This window comes from Rhinoderma darwinii, chromosome 5 (genome assembly GCF_050947455.1).
Source record: "Rhinoderma darwinii isolate aRhiDar2 chromosome 5, aRhiDar2.hap1, whole genome shotgun sequence".
Taxonomy (NCBI): Eukaryota; Metazoa; Chordata; class Amphibia; order Anura; family Rhinodermatidae; genus Rhinoderma; species Rhinoderma darwinii.
In genome coordinates this window covers 266,848,283-266,867,943 of record NC_134691.1, presented here as the reverse complement: position 1 = coordinate 266,867,943, position 19,661 = coordinate 266,848,283, and the positions used below count along the sequence as shown (strand labels likewise).

Genomic DNA, 19,661 nt, shown 5'->3' with positions numbered 1-19,661 from the left:
TGTCTTTATATATATCTCAGTTTTAATTTCAATATGAGACAAAGTGGGGGAGGAGATTAAGGGAGGAATTACTGGGATTTTTTTTTTTTGTGCATTTTGTTTGTTTAGTGTTCCTTTAAATGGTTATTTTTTTAATGTAATTAATACCCTTCAGTGAGTGTATATTACAGATTAGGCTAAATTCACATCTGGGTTGTGCAGTTCCGTTGTTCTGCTCCGTCAGAGGAGCAAAAGAAGGGAATAACGAATCCAACGGTCCTGTTGCACAATGGATACCGCCAGTTGCCGACAGAACCCATTGACTTTAATGGGTTCCGTCGGCTTTCCGTCAGGGTGACCGTGATTTTACCGGACACAATAGCACAGAATGCTGCGCTACTGTCTCCGGTAAACCCTGCCAGATCTGCGACAGAGGCCTCCGACGCAGATGTGAACAGAGCCTTAACTTATCTGTAATAATACAGCTGGGACACACAGGCACTTCAAGACTCTGCCAGTTGTTCAATGTATCCAGAGTGCAATATTTGTTTTGTCCATGGTCGCAGAGGACATTTTGACAGCTGCTTTGACACCTCTTTATTGTACTACAGCTGCCATATGTACGGTGTTAATGAATGTGATTTATAGAACTACAATTTGCGAATTATATTATTGACCTCTATGTTATTGACCACATTTTACAGCATTTTGCATACTTTTTCCAAGGGAGGATTGCTCTAAAGACTACCTGTGAGCTAGATCTCCGCATGGAGAATCAGTACCTTCCAACAGATATTTAATAAATTATGAATTATTCTGTTGTGAATTGAAAGAGGCATGGACTTGTGGGACAGGGACATATTTAACACTTTATAAAGCATTGATGCGTCCTCAACTAGAATATGCAGTTCAGTTCTGGGCTCCAGTTCATAGAAAGGATGCCCTGGAGTTAAAAAGAAATACAATGAAGACAAAATAAACTAATAAGGAGCATGGGGAATCTTAGTTTTTAAGAAAGATAAAAAGAATAACATTTATTTAGCCTTGAAGTAGATGACTACAGGGGGAAATTATTAACTTGCATAAGTATATAAATAGCCCTTACAAAAAAATATGGTGAAAAACTGTTCTATGTAAAAATCACCTCAAAAGACAAGGGAGCACTCCCTCCGTCTGGAGAAATATAAAAAGGTTCAATCTACAGAGGCGACGAGTCTTCTTTACTGTGAGAACTGTGAATCTGTGGAATAGCCGACCGCAGGAGCTGGTCACAGCAGGAACAGTAGATGGCTTTAAAAAAAAGTCTTACATAATTTCTTTGAGAAAAAAAATATCAGCTCCTATGTCAATGTAGATAATTCTTGTTTGAATGTTGTACCAGTCTGATCGCCACTTGGGATCAGAAGGGATATTTTTAGTTTAAGAGCAGATTGGTTAATGCCTTCTAGGTATTTTTTTTCTTCTTAGCCTTCTTCTGGTTGGAAAGAGGTAAAACAAAGCCCTAGAGTTTGTCTATATCCCTTTCCTTTCTCCCATCCCTTGGTTGAACTTGATGGACATGTGTCTTTTTTCAACCGAACTAACTATGTAACTATGTAGAAAGTGGAGTATTCATAATTTTTCAGGCATCGGAGCTTAAGGCCGGGTTCCCACGGGTCAAATACGCTCTGTAAAAATCTTGCAGCGTGTTCGACCTGGAACATTGTGGTGCGTATTTTCAGAAGGCAGCGGTAAAAAATGCTCATACTTACCTAGGCTGTTTTTATGGTGACGTGTCTCTCCTGTGCAGTCTGGTCTGGCCTCCCTGGATGACGCTGAAGCCCATGTGACCGCCGCAGCTTGTAATTGTCTGCCACGGCGGTCACATGGGATTTAACGTCATCCCAGGAGGCAGGTCTGGACGAAGGAACACAGACTTCTGGGTAAGTATGATTTTTTTAATGTAATCGCTGCGAATACTCCGCAAAAGTCGCAACACTTGGCTTTCTGTTGCGGGATTTGCATCCCCATTGAATTTAATAAGGAAAACCCGCAATAGAAAATCAACTAAAACGCAGCATAATTTGCTGCGGATTTAAATTCTGCACTGCATGTCAATTTCTTAACGTTTACACTGTCGTTTTCTTTTTCGCAGCGTGGGCATGAGATTTTCTAAATCTAATCCACTTTGCGGCTACTGTAAATACTGCGGAATTTACGCACAGAATTCCATTGCGGAAATTCCACAGCGTTTACGGCTCAGGGTTTGCGCTGAACCTGCTCTGGTGACTTGCATTCTGGGAAATGTAGTCTTTACACCAGGCACAGTACAGTAATCTGCGAAGTAACTAATCCTCCCATTGCATTATAGGAGTTCAGCAAAGCTGTTAGGATTGTGTCTGTGGACAAGCTTATTGACTGTTTCCAAGAACAACTAGCAGAATTATAAATGCATCTCAGGACTATAGGGGTGTAACGGAATTGCTGCGGAAAAATTCAGTCCAGAAATTCACATGCGGTGCGTAATTTTAGTTCCGCAGCATGTCAATTATTGCTGCGGAAAGTGGACTGATTTCCTGCATTTATTACAGGGGGTGGAAATGATATCACAGGATGAAGAATTATCATCAGACAGCCCTCGAAAAAAACACACCAAAAAAAATACTGCACTGTTTTCCGCAGTAAAAAAACACATGAAATGGTGTGGATTGTCCACAGCAGATTGTCTGCTAGTTTATGTTTAAATGCTGCGGAAATTTTCTGCAGCAAATCCGTTACATGTGGACAAGCCCTAACACAGAACGTAACTCAGTCCCTGGTGTAAAGACTACATTACCTAAAATGCAAATCTACGGAGCAAGCTCAGCACAGAAACTGAGCAAACAGAGAATCCTTGAAGATTTTAGTTCCGTAGCCTGTAAAATAGAGAATGCAGCTGTGTACTATAATACAAGCTATATCTTGTGATCAGTACAAGAGAAGTAATACAATGTACTTACAAAGTTACTGGAATTTTTATGTAGATGAAATGTGAACTTGTAAATTCACTCTCACTTTGTTTCTAAATTCTTCTTCATGCTGTTTATGGGTTAATTTTCCTTAGTAAATGAAACATTGATAAACTGGTGTCATGTGGATAACAATCCATTTTTAATCTGTGTTTGGGCCATTACAAGAGCTTCAGGCAATACTGTCCAGGTATGGAAGTTCTGAGGACCTGAACCTGCATAAAGAGGCCCATTTTATCCTTTGCTAGTGATTCCTTTCCCCTATGCACTTTTTGTATACATAAACAGCTTTTTTATATACTGGAAACGACACACACCAGGGCATATTTACTACCAGTGGCGTAACTACCGCCGTAGCAGCCATAGCGGCTGCTACGGGGCCCGCAGCATGAGGGGGCCCGTGTCACCCACCGGGACCCCACCATGGCCGGAGGCTCTGCTAGCTGCCGCTATGGCTGCTACAGCACGACGACACTGAAAACTACGGCAGAGCAGGGAGGTATCTCCCCGCTCTGCCATTAAACAAAAGACATGTATCCCCTATCCACAGGATAGGGGATACATGTGTGATCGCTGGCAGCGATAGGGAGAACGGGGGACTGAAAATCCCCTGAAGTTCTCCATCACAAACCTCGGACTTCCGGGGTCTGTGTCGGCAGCGCCGTAGAAATGAATGGAGCGCCGATCCCGCTTGTGCGCATGCGTGACCAGCGCTCCTTTCATTTTTATTGAGCTGCGCAGACTCCGGAACTCAGAAGTTAGTCATGGAGAACTTCGGGGGACTTTCGGTCCCCCGTTCTCCCTATCGCTGCCAGCGATCACACATGTATCCCCTATCCTGTGGATAGGGGATACATGTATTTTGTAGGACACACTGTAGGTCGGATTTTTTTGGGGGTTGGGGCTGCATGGCGTTACCTACAGGGGGGCTGTATAGCGTTACCTACAGGGGGGGCTGTATAGCGTTACCTACAGGGGGGGCTGTATAGCGTTACCTACACGGGGGCTGTATAGCGTTACCTACAGGGGGGGCTGTATAGCGTTACCTACAGGTGGGGCAGTATGGCGTTACCTACAGGGGGGGCTGTATGGCGTTACCTACAGGGGGGGCTGTATAGCGTTACCTACAGGGGGGGCTGTATGGCATTACCTACAGGGGGGCTGTATAGCGTTACCTACAGGGGGGGCTGTATGGTGTTACCTACAGGGGGGCTGTATGGTGTTATCTACAGAGGGGGCTGTATGGCGTTACCTACAGGGGGGGCTGTATGGCGTTACCTACAGGGGGGCTGTATAGCGTTACCTACAGGGGGGGATGTATGGCGTTACCTACAGGGGGGGCTGTATGGTGTTACCTACAGGGGGGGCTGTATGGTATTATCTACAGGGGGGCTGTATGGTGTTACCTACAGGGGGGGCTGTATGGCGTTACCTACAGGGGGGGCTGTATGGCGTTACCTACAGGGGGGGCTGTATGGCGTTCTCTACAGTGGGGGCTGTATGGCGCTATCTACAGAGGGGGCTGTATGGAGTTATCTACAGAGGGGGCTGTATGGCGCTATCTACAGAGGGGGCTGTATGGTGTTATCTACAGAGGGGGCTGTATGGCGTTATCTACAAGGGGGGCTGTATGGCGTTATCTACAGGGGGGCTGTATGGCGTTATCTACAGGGGGGCTGTATGGTGTTATCTACAGGGGGCTGTATGGCGCTATCTACAGAGGGGGCTGTATGGCGCTATCTACAGGGGGGGCTGTATGGCGCTATCTACAGGGGGCTGTATGGCGTTATCTACAGGGGGGCTGTATGGCGTTATCTACAGGGGGGGCTGTAAGAAAGGCACTATCTACAAGGGGGGGTTGTGTGACACCCAGGGGAGGGGGGGCCCCAGTCAAAAGTTTGCTATGGGGCCCAGTCTTTTCTAGTTACGTCCCTGTTTAATACTATTTATGCGTTTAGAATATGTAGAAAAATTCACCAAAATTTGGTGCAAATTGGCACATTTTGACACATTTCATTTTATACTAATGTAAGAACAGATCTTTGCTACTCACTAAACACTTTTAAAAAGTGTGTAGAAAGGGGTGTGTAGTTTAGTGGGGACAGGGCATGGCTTAAATATGCGCCAAAGCGCCAAATGAAAACTAAGCCAATAAAGAGTTGGTATAAGTAAGAGAAAAGTGTCAATCATGTCTAGCAAGATGCACCAAATTTATCATACATCGTATGCCACTGTGATAGATTTGGCGCTTCTTCAGACTGCCCGGTCTATATTTATGATATCTAAGATTTAGAGTATTTAGGTGCGGATTCCGTGGCTGAATCTATATAAAATCTACTAACTTTCCGCAACCAATATACCGCATTCACATGCCCCGGAATAAAATTGTGCAGTTTTTGTCCACAGATTCCGCATGGAAAAGCAGAATGTCAGCCTTGGATTTCTGTCACGGATTCTTTGCGAAATAAACGTGTGAACACAGTCTTATATACTCTGCATTAAAATAATTTGTTCATCTAGGGCAGTGGTCCCAAGCACGTCGTGGCCCCTGGGGCTGTCATCTGCGGGCCGCGGGACACAGGGCCGCTAGTACAGACTCTGCTCCGTGACTCTGGAATTCCCTGACATCGCTGTCCACATATGAACAGCGATGTCTGGGGCTTCCCCAGAGCCGGAGTCCCGTGCAGAGCTCTAATATAGGCTCTGCTCCGGGACTCTGTGGAATTCCTGACATCGGTGTTCATGTTTGGACACACGATGTCTGGGGCTTCCCCAGAGTCGGAGTCCCGTGCAGAGCGCTAGTATAGGCTCTGCTCCGGGACTCTGTGGAATTCCCTGACATCGCTGTCCATATATGGACAGTGTGTCAGGGTCTTCCCCAGAGCGGAGTCCCGAGCAGAGCGCTAGTATAGGCTCTGCTCCGGGACTCTGTGGAATTCCCTGACATCGCTGTCCGTATATGGACAGTGTGTCAGGGTCTTCACCAGAGCGGAGTCCCGGGCAGAGCGCTAGTATAGGCTCTGCTCCGGGACTCTGGGGAAGCCTCTGACATCGCTGTCCATACATCGACAATGATGTCAGGGGCTTCCCCAGAGCAGGAGTCCCAGTGATGCCAGGAGCACAGCTAGAGTCCCAGGAAGAGCCCCTGACATCTGTCCATATATGGACAGTGATGTCAGGAGCAGAGCTGGAATTCCAGGCAGAGTGGAATCCCAGGCAGAGTGCTAGAAGCGGCTCTGCTCCGGGACTCCAGCTCTGGGCAAGCCCCTGACATCACTGTGGCAGCATCTGCGGAGGGCACTGTGGCAGCATCTGTGGAGGGCACTGTGGCAGCATCTGCGGAGGGCACTGTGGCAGCATCTGCGGAGGGCACTGTGGAAGCATCTACGGAGGGCACTGTGGCAGCATCAATGGAGGGCATTGTGGCAGCATCTACAGAGGGCACTGCGGCAGCATCTACAGAGGGCACTGTGCCAGCATCTACAGAAGACACTGTGGCAGCATCTACAGAGGGCACTGTGGCAGCATCTACAGAGGGCACTGTGGCAGTATGTACAGAGGGGACTGTGGTATTATCTAGGGGTGTGTTGCATTATCTACAGAGGGCACTGTGGCATTATCTACAGAGGGCACTGTGGCATTATCTAGGGGTGTGTTTAATTATCTACAGAGGGCACTGTGGCATTATCTACAGAGGGCACTGTGGCATTATCTACAGAGGGCACTGTGGCAGCATCTACAGAGGGCACTGTGGCAGCATCTACAGAGGACTCTGGGGCAGCATCTACAGAGGGCACTGCGGCAGCATCCACAGAGGGCACTGGGGCAGCATCCACCGAGGGCACTGGGGCAGCATCCACTGAGAGCTCTGCGGCAGCATCCACAGAGGGCACTGTGGCAGCATCCACAGAGGGAACTGCGGCAGCATCCACCGAGGACACTGCGGCAGCATCCACCGAGGGCACTGCGGCAGCATCCACCGAGGGCACTGCGGCAGCATCCACCGAGGGCACTGTGGCACTATCTAAAAAGGGGCTTCCCAATCTTGACATGTGTGTCTGCCAAACGCTGCTAACTGAGCCGCCGGACTGCATTTAGTGACACTTAAACTGGAAAACTGGATTGTTGAAATAAGCATGTGGAGAAATATCTCAAATTTTAAACCTAGCGCTATTATTATAGTAATGTAGTATTATTATAGTAATGTAGTATTATTATAGTAGTGTAGTATTATTATTATAGTAATATAGTGTTATAGTAGTTCAAATAACTAATTGATTAACAATAATTTTGTATTGTATCAAATTTGAAAGTAATGCGGCCCGTCAACTTCATATTTTTTCTATATGTGGCCCACTTACCCGACCGAGTTTGAGACCCCTGATTTAGGGTAAGACTGTATTATTTTACCTCCTCATGATTTTTGGACAGTAGGCCAAGCTCTTCTTTCATGCTTTCTATCTGACTTTCCAAATCCATTTTTGTCAGGTTCGCATCATCAATCACTTTGTACAATGAGCGTATCTCTTCCTCCACGGCTTTTCTAAAAGGTTGTTCATTCTCATATCTGCAAATGCAATAGCAGTGTTACATCAGAAAATCCATACTTCATTTAGTATATGGTAAAAGGTCACATTTAATTAGTAAAAGTATTAGTTAAAAAGAAGCAGCTATTAGATGCTCTATAGGAAACAGCTCAGCAAGTACTAGCACTCGCTAAAAGATGCCCTAACCCTCCATTCACCTGTTTAAAACGTATAGTCTATGCAAATGTCACTTCTTGAGATGTTTTGGCGCTGTTTTTCATTGTGTCAATGGAAAAACAGCTCCAAAAACGGCTTAAAAAAACGCCTTAAAAAAAAACACCTTAAAAAACTTTTTCGGCTACAAAAACGGATGAAAATCAGAGGTCGTTTTCCCTTGAAAACAGCTCTGTCATATTTAGCTATTTTTGATTCTGGGTGTGAACATACCCTAAAGCTGGATTCACACACACACTATTTTGCTGCTTTTTTTATGGCATTTCTAATGCCATTTTTTGCGAGGGTTTTGTGGTGCATTTTTTTTTTTGTGCGGCCAGATGTTACATTCAGGTCTATAGTAAAATATAAAATACAATACACTCAATTGCGTTTTTGATTGTGGCTTTTCTGAGGCAATTTTGTGGTAAGTGGCGTTTTTTCCCAAATGCAGCATGCTTTGGTATAGTGTTTTTTCAGGCATCCCATAGGCTTTTTTTTATTGGACTTCAAAAACTCCAGAAAAAAAAGCATGTACAAAATGACACCAAATGAAAAACGCCACTAAAACCGCCTTAAAAAACACGTTTCATTTTAATAATGCTAGCATTTTTAGAAGCGTTTTTTAAACTGCCAGAAAAATTCTGTGTGTAGGCCTAAATGACTTCAAAGATGCCAGAGAAAGAGCATGCACTAAATGAAAAACGCAGCGAAAAACACCATAAAATACATTTACATTTTTATAACGTTTGCATTTTTAGAAGCGTTTTCATATGCAGTTTAAAACACAAGAAAAGAACTGAGTGTGACGGAAGCCTAAGAGATGTTCTTAGGCCGGGATGTAGCTACAAGGGGCTGGTGGGTCATGTGCCCTTGGTGCTGGGTGTCAAGAGGGCTCCAACAAGCCATTCTGTCTTGGTTAGGGCAGTTTAGACATTAGGCTACGGTATGAAACGGAATCCTTGGCCCGGGTGAAGGATAACCTACAATAGCTAAGACTCTGCTTACTTCAAGGGGTCTGTTCTAGTAACACATTCTATATAATGCATTCATTGTTAGGGTATGTTCACACGGCCGTAAACACCCGAAAAACGGCCGAAAAATCGGAAGCAGAACACCTCCAAACATCTGCCCATTGATTTCAATGGGAAAAACGGTGTTCTGTTCCGACGGGCCGTTTTTTTACGCGACCGTTTTGAAAAACGCCCGCGTAAAACAACGGCCGCAAAAAAGAAGTGCAGGTCACTTCTTGGGACATTTTTTGAGGCATTTTTCATTGACTCTATTGAAAACAGCTCCAAAAACGGCCATAAAAAACGCCGCGAAAATCGCGAGTGGCTTAAATAAACGTCTGAAAATCAGGTGCTGTTTTCCCTTGAAGACATCTCCATATTTTCAGATGTTTTTGACTCAGCGTGTGAACATACCCTTATACTTTTTTTTTTAGTAAAGCAGACCTATCATAACATTTTTTTTGTAAAAATCAATAATACCTGCAAATATATGAAACTTTGTAATATATCTTATATGGGGAAGTGACATCTTTCTCACTTTCCAGCAACATGCAGTTCCACTTTCCTGGCCTGCAGGCTTTCTGTAAATGTTTAGACTCCTGTTCTCTCACCACTCTAGTATAAAATAATTATTACTAGACCGGGAGAATGGAGTAGCTGCAGCAGTATCTCTCCCTCGGTGTCTGTTTAAGGCCAGATTCACACGAACGAGTGCAAACTCTGACGTGAAAAAGAGCCGTTTTTCCTGTCCGAGTTGCACCCGTGCGGGACTCGTTTTCACGGATCCCTCATAGACTTGAGTCTATTGAGGGATCCGTGAAAATGGACAAAAATTGGACATGTCCTGTTTTTCCACGGGTCCTTCACACGGTCTGTTAAAACAACGGCCCCATTGAAATACATGCTTCCGTGTGACGGACGTTTTCTTTAACAGCCATTACACGGATGAGATATATACGCTCGTCTGAATTCGGCCTAAGGGTATGTTCACACGCAGTGTTTTAAGGCGTATTTCAGGGCGTTTACGCCTGAAAAAAACGCCTGAAAAAACGGAAGCTGAACGCCTACAAACATCTGCCCATTGAAATCAATTGGAAATACAGCATTTAGTTCATATGGGGCGTCTTTTTACGCCTCTCTTTTAAAATACGGAACGTAAAAAGACGCTCCTTAGGGTATGTTCACACGCTGAGCCAAAAACGTCTGAAAATACGGAGCTTTTTCAAGGGAAAACAGCACCTGATTTTCAGACGTTTTTTGAGCAACTCATGTTTTTCGCGGCGTTTTTCGTGCCGTATTCGCGCCGTTTTCGCGCCGTTTTTTCGGCCGTTTTTGGAGCTGTTTTCAATAGAGTCTATGAGAAAACGGCTCAAAAAACGTCCCAAGAAGTGTCCTGCACTTCTTTTGACGAGGCTGTAATTTTACGCGTCGTCTTTTGACAGCTGTCAAACGACGACGCGTATATTACAGGTCGTCGGCACAGTACGTCGGCAAACCCATTCAAATGAATGGGCAGATTGGACGTATTGGAGCCGTATTTTCAGGCGTAAATCGAGGCATAATACGCCTCGTTTACGCCTGAAAATAGGTCGTGTGAACACAGCCTTAAAAAGAAGTAGCATGTCACTTCTTGAGGAGTTTTTTGGAGCTGATTTTCCATTGAACACTTTGAAAAACGCCTCAAAAACCGCCTCAAAAGAAGCCTGAAAAGAAGCCTCAAAAGAAGCTCCAAAAGAAGCTTCATTTTCAGCTTCAAAAACACCTGAAAATCAGAGGCTGTTTTCTCTGAAAACAGCTCCGTAATTTTCAGCCGTTTTTGACTCAGCCTGTGAACATAGCCTTGGACTCAAGCTTTGGGAAGGGATCATAGGAGTAGGGGAGATCATGTTGCTGTCCCTCTGCCTCAGCCTGTGTGTGAGGCATGCTGTGATAGGGGGAGGAGAACCGCAGAGAGGAGACATCTGATTGGCTCAGATCACATAGCACTGTTCTGACATCACAACCCGACAGCCTGCCCACACATTTATGAATGCACAATGGAGGAAAAGACCCAAAATATGCAGGTTACCAGCAACGTTTCTAATACACGTCTACAAATACCTAAGGTGGTGGTGATTTTTTTATGAATAGGTACGCTTTAAATTATTAGAGCTCAGTCACAAAACTTTTTATTTAAGGAAATAAACATAGATGAAGGTACAGGTCCTCTAAACAATGCATTTGAACTCCTCTATGACCTTATTCACTCAGTGCAGTTTTGGTGCAGTTTTTTTATGCAGTTTTTGAAGCCACAACCAGGTGGGACTGGAAGTATATCTTCTCTTTTTTTTAATCCACTCCTTGTTGTGGATTCAAAAACTGTACTCAAAAACTGCAGAAACGGAATATACCCTATGGGAGATATTTTAAAAAACTTTCCTTCTGCTAATTCAATCTCTGCATCTAGGAGTCCCAGCTAAAAGAATGTAAATAGCAGCACTGTTTCTAAAGAAATTGGCCATATTTTTACCATATTTGTTCATGCATTTCTGCACACACTTATCTGCATAATAATAAAATTGTTATTTAAATTACATATAAAACAGATTTCTCTGTGTGTATAAAAAAAAAAAAATAGCCAAATTATTATACAGGACATTATCGAGCCACACTAAAATATGCACATATAAATAAGCTACTAATGGCATTCACATATATACATGCACGTTTTTCAGAAAGATGTTATCATGGGGGATGGGGATTGGGGGTAGAGCCAATCATATATGGAGCTGCTCACTGCAACACTCTCTACAAAGATTAGATTCAGTATGTAACGTAACACATCACCACCTCTAATCCACCCCCTGATACACCCCCATTCATGTACTGGGAACATTACATGTTTATATGTAGGAATGCTTAAGGGTATGTCAAAAAAACAAAATATTTATTTATATTTTACAAAGTACATTTTATACCGCAAAGAACATGTAAGAATTGCAGACAACATTCATAGATCATGGATTAATTTGTTTGATGAATTTATTTACCTGGTGAGTTCCTGCTGAGACCCGGCCGTTTTAGCCAGGAGAAAAGTTTCCTTGTTTTCCAGCACAGGGAGGCTCACATTTAATATAATGACTTTTTATTACATGCCCATGAGTGTAAATGAACTATACTATTGATAGATGTGTTATTTTTATATATCTATACTCACAAACGAATATATTCATGTGTACACACGTGGAAGTTTAAGGATCAAGTCAATTCTGGCCTTAAAAGCCACAGGAATTTTTTAGTTTTTGCCTCACCGCATTCTGTCAAACACAGCTTTTTTTATTTGACAGTATACAGTATATCTACGTAGCTGTTTGAGGCTTTGTTTTTTGCAGGCGAGTTGCAGATTTTTTAGAAATTCCTATGATGGCAAAATGTATTCAAATACAATTCCAAAATAATTATTTTATACTGTTTACCATAATTGACAAAATAATGTTATTTTATCGGTCAATACGAGCATGGGGATACGTTTATATTTTTTATATTTATTTTTAATTCGTTTTTAATAAACTTGTGTTTATTGTATTTTTTTTCTTATACAGCGTAATTTTATTTCATTCTTAACCTTATATGGCCTGAGGAAGATGCTCGTTTAGAGTAGAAGCGCATAGCCAAATAAATCTCTTTGAAACCAAACCTACTTGTCTTTGCCTGATGTCAGCAGCGCTGGTATCAAGTTCCTGATTTTTTTCCAATTTCGATTATTGGAAAACATTACTGTCTACCGGCGGGGGAATAGCTGCAGCTGTCATCATTATTTACCGCCTTGTCTACACCAGTGTTGTGAGCAGAACCATCTGGCGCTGTGCAATTTTTCTCTTTTTGATCCATTTCCTGCCGGTCTTTGTTAACTTGCTGTAGCAATGATGTGTCGTCTTGACACAGTTTTTAGCATATACTGTGCCTTAAAAGTCAGAGATCATGGCGCAAGCCATATTGTAAAAAAAAAATAGTGACTTTTCTCTACACTTGCTAGATTTGAAAAGTGTAGACAAAGCTCCCCTTTTTAATAAATTTGATGCAAATCACTACAACTTTCTTTTTTCTTAGACTGGCGTTTGAAACGCCAGCCTTAGTAAATGTGGACCAATATTTTTTGTTATTTTAAACCATAATTTTTTTTTTTATGGAGCTAAAACCCCCTTTTAATGTCTATGCCACATTTTAAGATCTTTTGCTAATAATTTGGATTAATGTAGGCTGGACCGTTTTTTTAGTGTTTCTTTATCTTTTCACAGTTTGGTTGGTCCGTATTGGAAATAAATTACTGGCTGACAAATGAAATTACACTCTTCATGAGTTTAAATCATTTAAAGATTAAGGCCCCATGCACACAACCATAGATTTTGTCCATAATTACGGACCATAATTATGGTCCGTAATTGCGGACCCATTCATTTTTATGGCCGATGGACACCTTCCCGTATATATACCCGCGATTACGGGCACGGTCGTGTGTAGGGGGCCTAAGTAATTTAAGTTTCAACTACATTGTCAAGCCTAGTACACCAATACATAAATATACAACCGTTACTTTTAGTTAAAAGGAAAAAAGTTTCAGCTGCACTGTATGTTAGACGAGGTACTTTTTTTTATTTTTTTTATTTATCTTCACTAAACAAAATATTTGTATAAATTATTTGTCTTAACATACACAATCATTTTAATATTTATTTTTTTTCTTTATCAAGATTTTTATTTTGAAAAAAAATGTAACAGCATATAAAACATTGTACACCATTGCCCAAAAAAATTTGCACGCAGTACAAAATACAAAATACACATTTTCACAGTGTATGAACAGTATATGAAATGCATGAACATCAATGGGAGGTAACCTCCCAGCCATCTAAAGTAAGTATGAATCAAAATACGGTGGTACTAACTGTACCATGTTCACATAAAGATAGTGCAATAAACATGGGGACCAGGCCCAAGTGAAGTAAGAGTTGGTACGTATAAGTGCCATAAATATAATATAACACCAACACAAGACACCAGAAACAAAGGGAAACACAGACAGACATAGCGCATGGAGTAAGATCACAGAAGTTGCTCAGAACCTTCCATCCAGCCAGAAAGGTATATCAGTACCACCCCGGAATCCAGACCACACTGCCCAAGTTTGGACGAAGAGCACAGACTTGCCCCTGTCAGCGGACAGCAATTCCTCCATCCTCATAATCCCGTTCACCTCTGTTACCCATTCCGTCAAAGAAGGAACAGTATGAGACTTCCAGTGACGAGGTATCACCGTTCTTGCCGCAGTCAGGAAATGCCTAAAGACACCCCTTTTGAGGTGTGGGAGTGATCCAGGAACCATGGAGAGTAATCCAATAGAAGCCGAGGTCGGGACCTCAGTGTGAAAGAGCTTGTTGCCCAAGTCAAAAATCTTTCCCCAGAAGGGACGTATCCTGGTACAGTCCCACCAAATATGCAACATGGTTCCAGGAGCCTCCCCACACCTCCAACAATCCGCAGACACATCAGGAAATATCCTATGCAACAAAGCAGGACAACGATACCACCGGGTGAGTATTTTGTAGTTTTTTTCTTGAGCAAAACAAGACGTTGGTAGTTTGTGAGCTAAAAGGAAAGAAGTACCCCATTCCTCTTCCGAATGTTGAACCCCCATTTCCTCGTCCCATGCAGTAGTGAAGGACAGTTGAGAGAAAGAGAATTTGGGTAGAAGAATCCCATGTAGATAGGACAAGACATGGGAGGGAGCAGTAGATAAAGATAAATAATGTTCCAAAGGAGTCTTGTCCTGTAAAAACACCAGACAGTCTCCCATGGAAGAAAGATAGGAACGCAACTGCAAGTATGACCACCAGGTTGATCGTCTCCCCGGGCAGGCCCCAGAGACAGCATTCATTGATAAGATGGCACCGTCAGGAGTAAGGGTCTCAGCCAGATATCCGCCCCCTCCTCTCTCCCAACAGAGGAATGTATCAACACCCACCGCCGGAGGGAAGGAGGGGTTGTCAAAGAAAGGAGTCAGAGGACCCGGGCGATGAACAAGGCCCGCAGCACCAAAGATTCGCTCCCAGACTGCAAGAAACTGACGTGTGAGGAAAGGCAAAGATAGCATGTGGCGCTGCAGGACAGTCAACCACGGCAGAGAGGCTAATGCAAGAGGAGACATATCTCTTTCGATGCGCACCCATTGCTTACCTGTTTCCGAGCGGAACCAATCCACTACCCTCATAATCAATGCAGCTTGATGGTAACGTTTAAAGTCTGGGAGACCCGCGCCCCCATCTACTTTTGGACGACTAAGGACAGCAAAACGAATACGAGGCTTAGAGGAGGCCCACACAAATTTAGTTATGGCCCTGTGTAAGGTCTTGAAAAAGCCCGATGGTACTACAATAGGTACGGTCTGGAAGAGGTATAAAAATTTGGGCAAAATATCCATTTTGACCGCGTTGATACGCCCAAACCATGACATATGGTTCCCACCATACTCTGCCAATTCCTTCAGAGTACGCTGCAGAATGGGCGTGTAATACAAAGCAAACAGGTCTGCCTGTTGAGTGGGAACATGTACCCCAGATATTTTAAGGACGTAGTTTGCCATTTGAATGGGAAAACCCGAGCGAGATGGGTAGCCAGCGGAGCATTAAGAGATATATTCAAGGCCTCAGATTTAGAGTAATTAACTTTAAAATTACTTAGATGGCCAAAACGCTCAAATTCCTCAGTCAAAGATGGCAAAGAAATCATGGGAGTTGTAATGTACACAAGGAGATCGTCTGCATAAAGCGCCAGTTTATGATGCTGTGATCCAACACGTACACCCTGAACATTAGGATTGCTCCGCAGTGCCACGGCCAGGTGTTCCATGACCAGAACATATAATAGAGGCGAGAGTGGGCACCCCTGTCTCGTGCCATTAGCAATAGACAAGGAATCAGATAGAAGTCCATTAACACGAACCCGAGCCGTAGGTCTATGGTATAATGCCATTATCCTATCCACCATAGTAGTGCCAAGGCCAACCTGCGCCAGGACACTGCGGAGGAACACCCAGTGCACTCTGTCAAAGGCCTTTTCAGCATCCACCGAGAGTAAGCACATCGGTATCTTACGGGATTGGCAGTATGAAGTTAAAAGGAGAGTTTTGTTAGTGTTATCCCGCGCTTCCCGACCGCGTACGAACCCCACCTGATCATCCAATATCAAGCCAGGCAACAACGGCGACAGACGAGAGGCAAGCAGCTTCGCGAAAAGTTTACATCTACATTAATTAGTGAAATGGGTCTGAAGTTAGCGCAAGATGTTGGATCCTTGCCTGGCTTTGGTAAAAGGGTGATGTGAGCCTCGAGGGACTGGGGCGCAAAGGGACACAAGGAAGACACAGAATTAAAGACTTTCGTCAAAAAGGGAGCCAGTTGAGCCTTAAATGTTTTATAGAATTTGTTGTTAAACCCATCGGGCCCTGGACTCTTGCCCAAGGGTGAGTCTCCAATAGCACGCTCCACTTCTGATTCCACAAAATCTTCCTCGAGCCCCGAAGCCTCCCCATCTTCCAAAGACGGCAACGCAGTATTGTGCACAAAATGATCGATTTTATCCCGCAACGCCTCAGCCTGCATATCGTGAAATTGACCTTTAATATTATATAAGGCCGAGTAATAATGTCTAAAGCAATCAGTAATACCCGCCGGGTCATAAACCTCGCTGCCCGAGGGAGATAGAATTTTAGGGATGTAGGACGCTTGTGTACGGGGATGCAATATCCGCGCCAAAGACCTACCACACTTGTCCGCAAATTCGTAGGAGTGCTTCCTCATCCGATCCCTGAACCGAGCGTGGGACTGATCTATGAGGGAGCGTAAGGATTCTCTCGCTGTAGTAAGATCCGCAAAAACCTGTGAAGATGGAATCCGTTTATGACATAATTCCAAATCCCGAATCTGAGTCAGGAGACGCGCAATAGTTACCCCTTTCTCTCTCTTCAAACGTGCCCCGTGTTGTATTAGGACTCCTCTAATGACACATTTCAGTGCCTCCCACTGGAGTGGCAAGGGAGTAGGGTCATGCTCATGGACCTCGAGAAAACCGGAAAGCGAGTCCTTAAGGGCCGACACACACACTGTATCCCGTCATAGATTATCATTAAGTTTCCAAGACTGAAAATTCGGAACCGAGTCAGGAAACGTAAGAGTCAGAAACACCGGGGCATGATCTGACCAGATCATGGGACCCACATTAGTAGTAGGATGCCAGGTAAGCAAATGGTGACTAATCAAAAAAGCGTCTATCCGACTGTACATATTATGCAATGGGGAGAAGTAAGTATACTCTCTTACCTGAGGGTGCAGAATCCTCCACACGTCAATCAATTGCATGGAATGCATCACAGTCTTTAGTGCCCCCAAGTGCGATTTAGGAACAGTAGACCTGCCCGAGGAGGTATCAAGCCTGGAATCAAAAGTCAGATTAAGATCTCCTCCCACAATTAAAACGCCCTCGGTGAACTCTTCCAATTTCTTCAAAAACAATCGCCCCACTCTAGCCTGGTCCTGATTGGGGAGGTACAAGTTAGCCAGGGTAAAAATCTTATTGCGTATGGACAATTTGAGAAAAACATACCGACCTCCTGGGTCAACCAAAACATCAATGAGTTTATGAGAGAGTGACTTGTGGAGACATATACTAGCCCCCTTGGACTTGGATTCCGGGTTGGCACTGTGAAACCAAGTCGGAAAATATCAATTTGTAAATTGTGGCGTATGGCCCACCTGGAAGTGAGTCTCCTGTAGGAACAAAATATGTACTCGCTCTTTGTGCATGTTATATAAAATTTGCGAGCGTTTTTCCGGGACATTAAGCCCCCTAGCATTAAAGGTACAGACTTTAAATTGCGCCATCACTACCTCCCACCAGAGGAGCACACAAATAGAATGCGCTAAAGCAGTGGTGGATAGAACAAGACAGACAAGGAAGGGCGACACGACAACAAAGACAGACGAACGGGCGAAATAATCACCCACTCCTTGAGCTACTCAAGGAGAAACAATCTAATAGACACCGGAGTCAACCAGTGAGTCCCTAAGAGGAGAAGTGTCAGGACAAGGACTATCCAGTGCCCCGCACCCCCCAACCCGGCAAATTACAATAAAGCAAATAACGATATAACATAAAAGAAAGGAAAACCAAGGCACTTAGCATGATACCCTATAGTAGTAAGACAAAGGTATGCAGCATTAGTATAGACCTAAAGATGCCTCAGTAGAGAACACTCCTGGATACATTCAATGTCATCATAAGTGCACATATAGGTTAGCAATACATGGAATGTATAGAAATATTAAGCATTCACATTTGTAGAGCATTAACAGCAATCAATCTACACCAATTAACTATCAGATCTCCAGCAGCAATCACTTATAACGAGAGGCAGACCCAGACAGCAATGACTATAAGAAACACAGAATGCAATTGCTTCAGATGAAGAACACAAGAGCCGTTGCATTGAACTCTGACAACAGGCCGCGAGGAGACATAAGAAGGATATCATATCGGCTCAACGGGGCGACCCTCATGACGCCGCCTAGGAGAAGCAGGAGAACGACCTCGCCTGCGCGACCGCGGACGCGGCGGTGGGACGGGAACATAAGGCCAATCAGGTAGGGAGACTCGAGGCAAACGGAGAGCAGTGCAGAAGTCCGGAACATCTCCTGGGTCCCGAACACTCAGCAATGTCCCATCCCTGCGAACCTGCAGCTGGAAGGGGTGACCCCAGGAATAAGAAATCTCATGTTCCCTCAGCACATCCAGCAAAGGACGTAGCACTCTGCGCTTATCCAGAGTCATCCTGGATAAATCAGATAGCAGCTGGATCTTGACCCCCTGTAATAAAACCTCGCCTTTATCTCGGGCCTTCCTCATTATCTGCTCCTTGAGAGAAAAGAAATGGACACGGCATAGCACATTTCTAGGCCTATCAGGATCTGGGTTCCGAGGGCCTAGAGTCCTGTGGGCTCTATCTAGCTCCAGAGGGTCATCAGCAGGGCGCCCCAATAAGGTGTTAAATAGAGACTGTAAAGCAGGGATGAGTTGACCCGGAGCGATATCCTCAGGAATGCCCCGAAGCCGAATATTATTGCGGCGATTCCGATTTTCATGATCCTCGGCAAGGTTAAATAACGCATGAATCTGATGAGAGTGTTGATCCAATCGGTCAGCATGAGAAACTTGCTGTTGTGAGATAATGGAAACATCGCTTTCCATACGCTGCACTTGATCAGAAAATTGGGATAGATTGGTGGTAAGAGACTGTATCTCCGACTTGTACGTCGTCGCAAGACGGTTGACATAATGCACCATGTCCTGTTTAGTGGGTAATGCTGATAACTGTCATCTCAGGCTCAGCAAATCATCCCCTAGGACAATAGGAGAGGTAGAAGGCAGCAATGCAGGCCCCAGCACATGAGGGGAGGATGATGGAGCGACCCGGCCGCCATGACAGGCACCACGTGGCGAGCAGGCCCGCGCAGGCAGCGCCATCACAGCCCCAGAAGAGCTCGGTGTTACCCCATCCAGCCGGGAGGGGATCTGCCCACACGAACCGGATCGCGAGGAGAAGGTACTAACGGTACCTGATGCAGCAGCTCCAGACGCAGATGATATCCCCTCTGGAAGCAAGGTCCCGGTGCCATCTCGTCTCTCCTCCATCGGCGCCATCTTAGAAGATGTTCCAGCAGCAACGTCGGTCAAAAATCGCTGGATGGAGCCGGCTGCAGACATCTGCCGAGTGCAATAAGGAGTCCCCGTGGAGGCCTTGGATTTCCTGACCATTAGGCAAGTAAATGGATTCTTTTTAATGAGCTTATGATCGGGAGGAGTGCAGGAGCGGAGCTCTCAAGCAGCACGTCTGGTCAGCGCCATGTCCAAGC

At 44.5% G+C, this 19,661-nt stretch overlaps 1 protein-coding gene across 1 annotated transcript in view; it reads right to left on the bottom strand.

Moving 5' to 3' along the window:
* BFSP2 (beaded filament structural protein 2) overlaps nt 1–19,661 on the bottom strand; it is a 55,822-nt gene that overhangs the window by 13,731 nt on the left and 22,430 nt on the right. Inside the window, exon 3 of the mRNA XM_075828596.1 lies at nt 7,377–7,533. Coding sequence (XP_075684711.1) covers nt 7,377–7,533 — 157 coding nt within the window. The remainder of the gene's footprint in view (nt 1–7,376; nt 7,534–19,661) is intronic.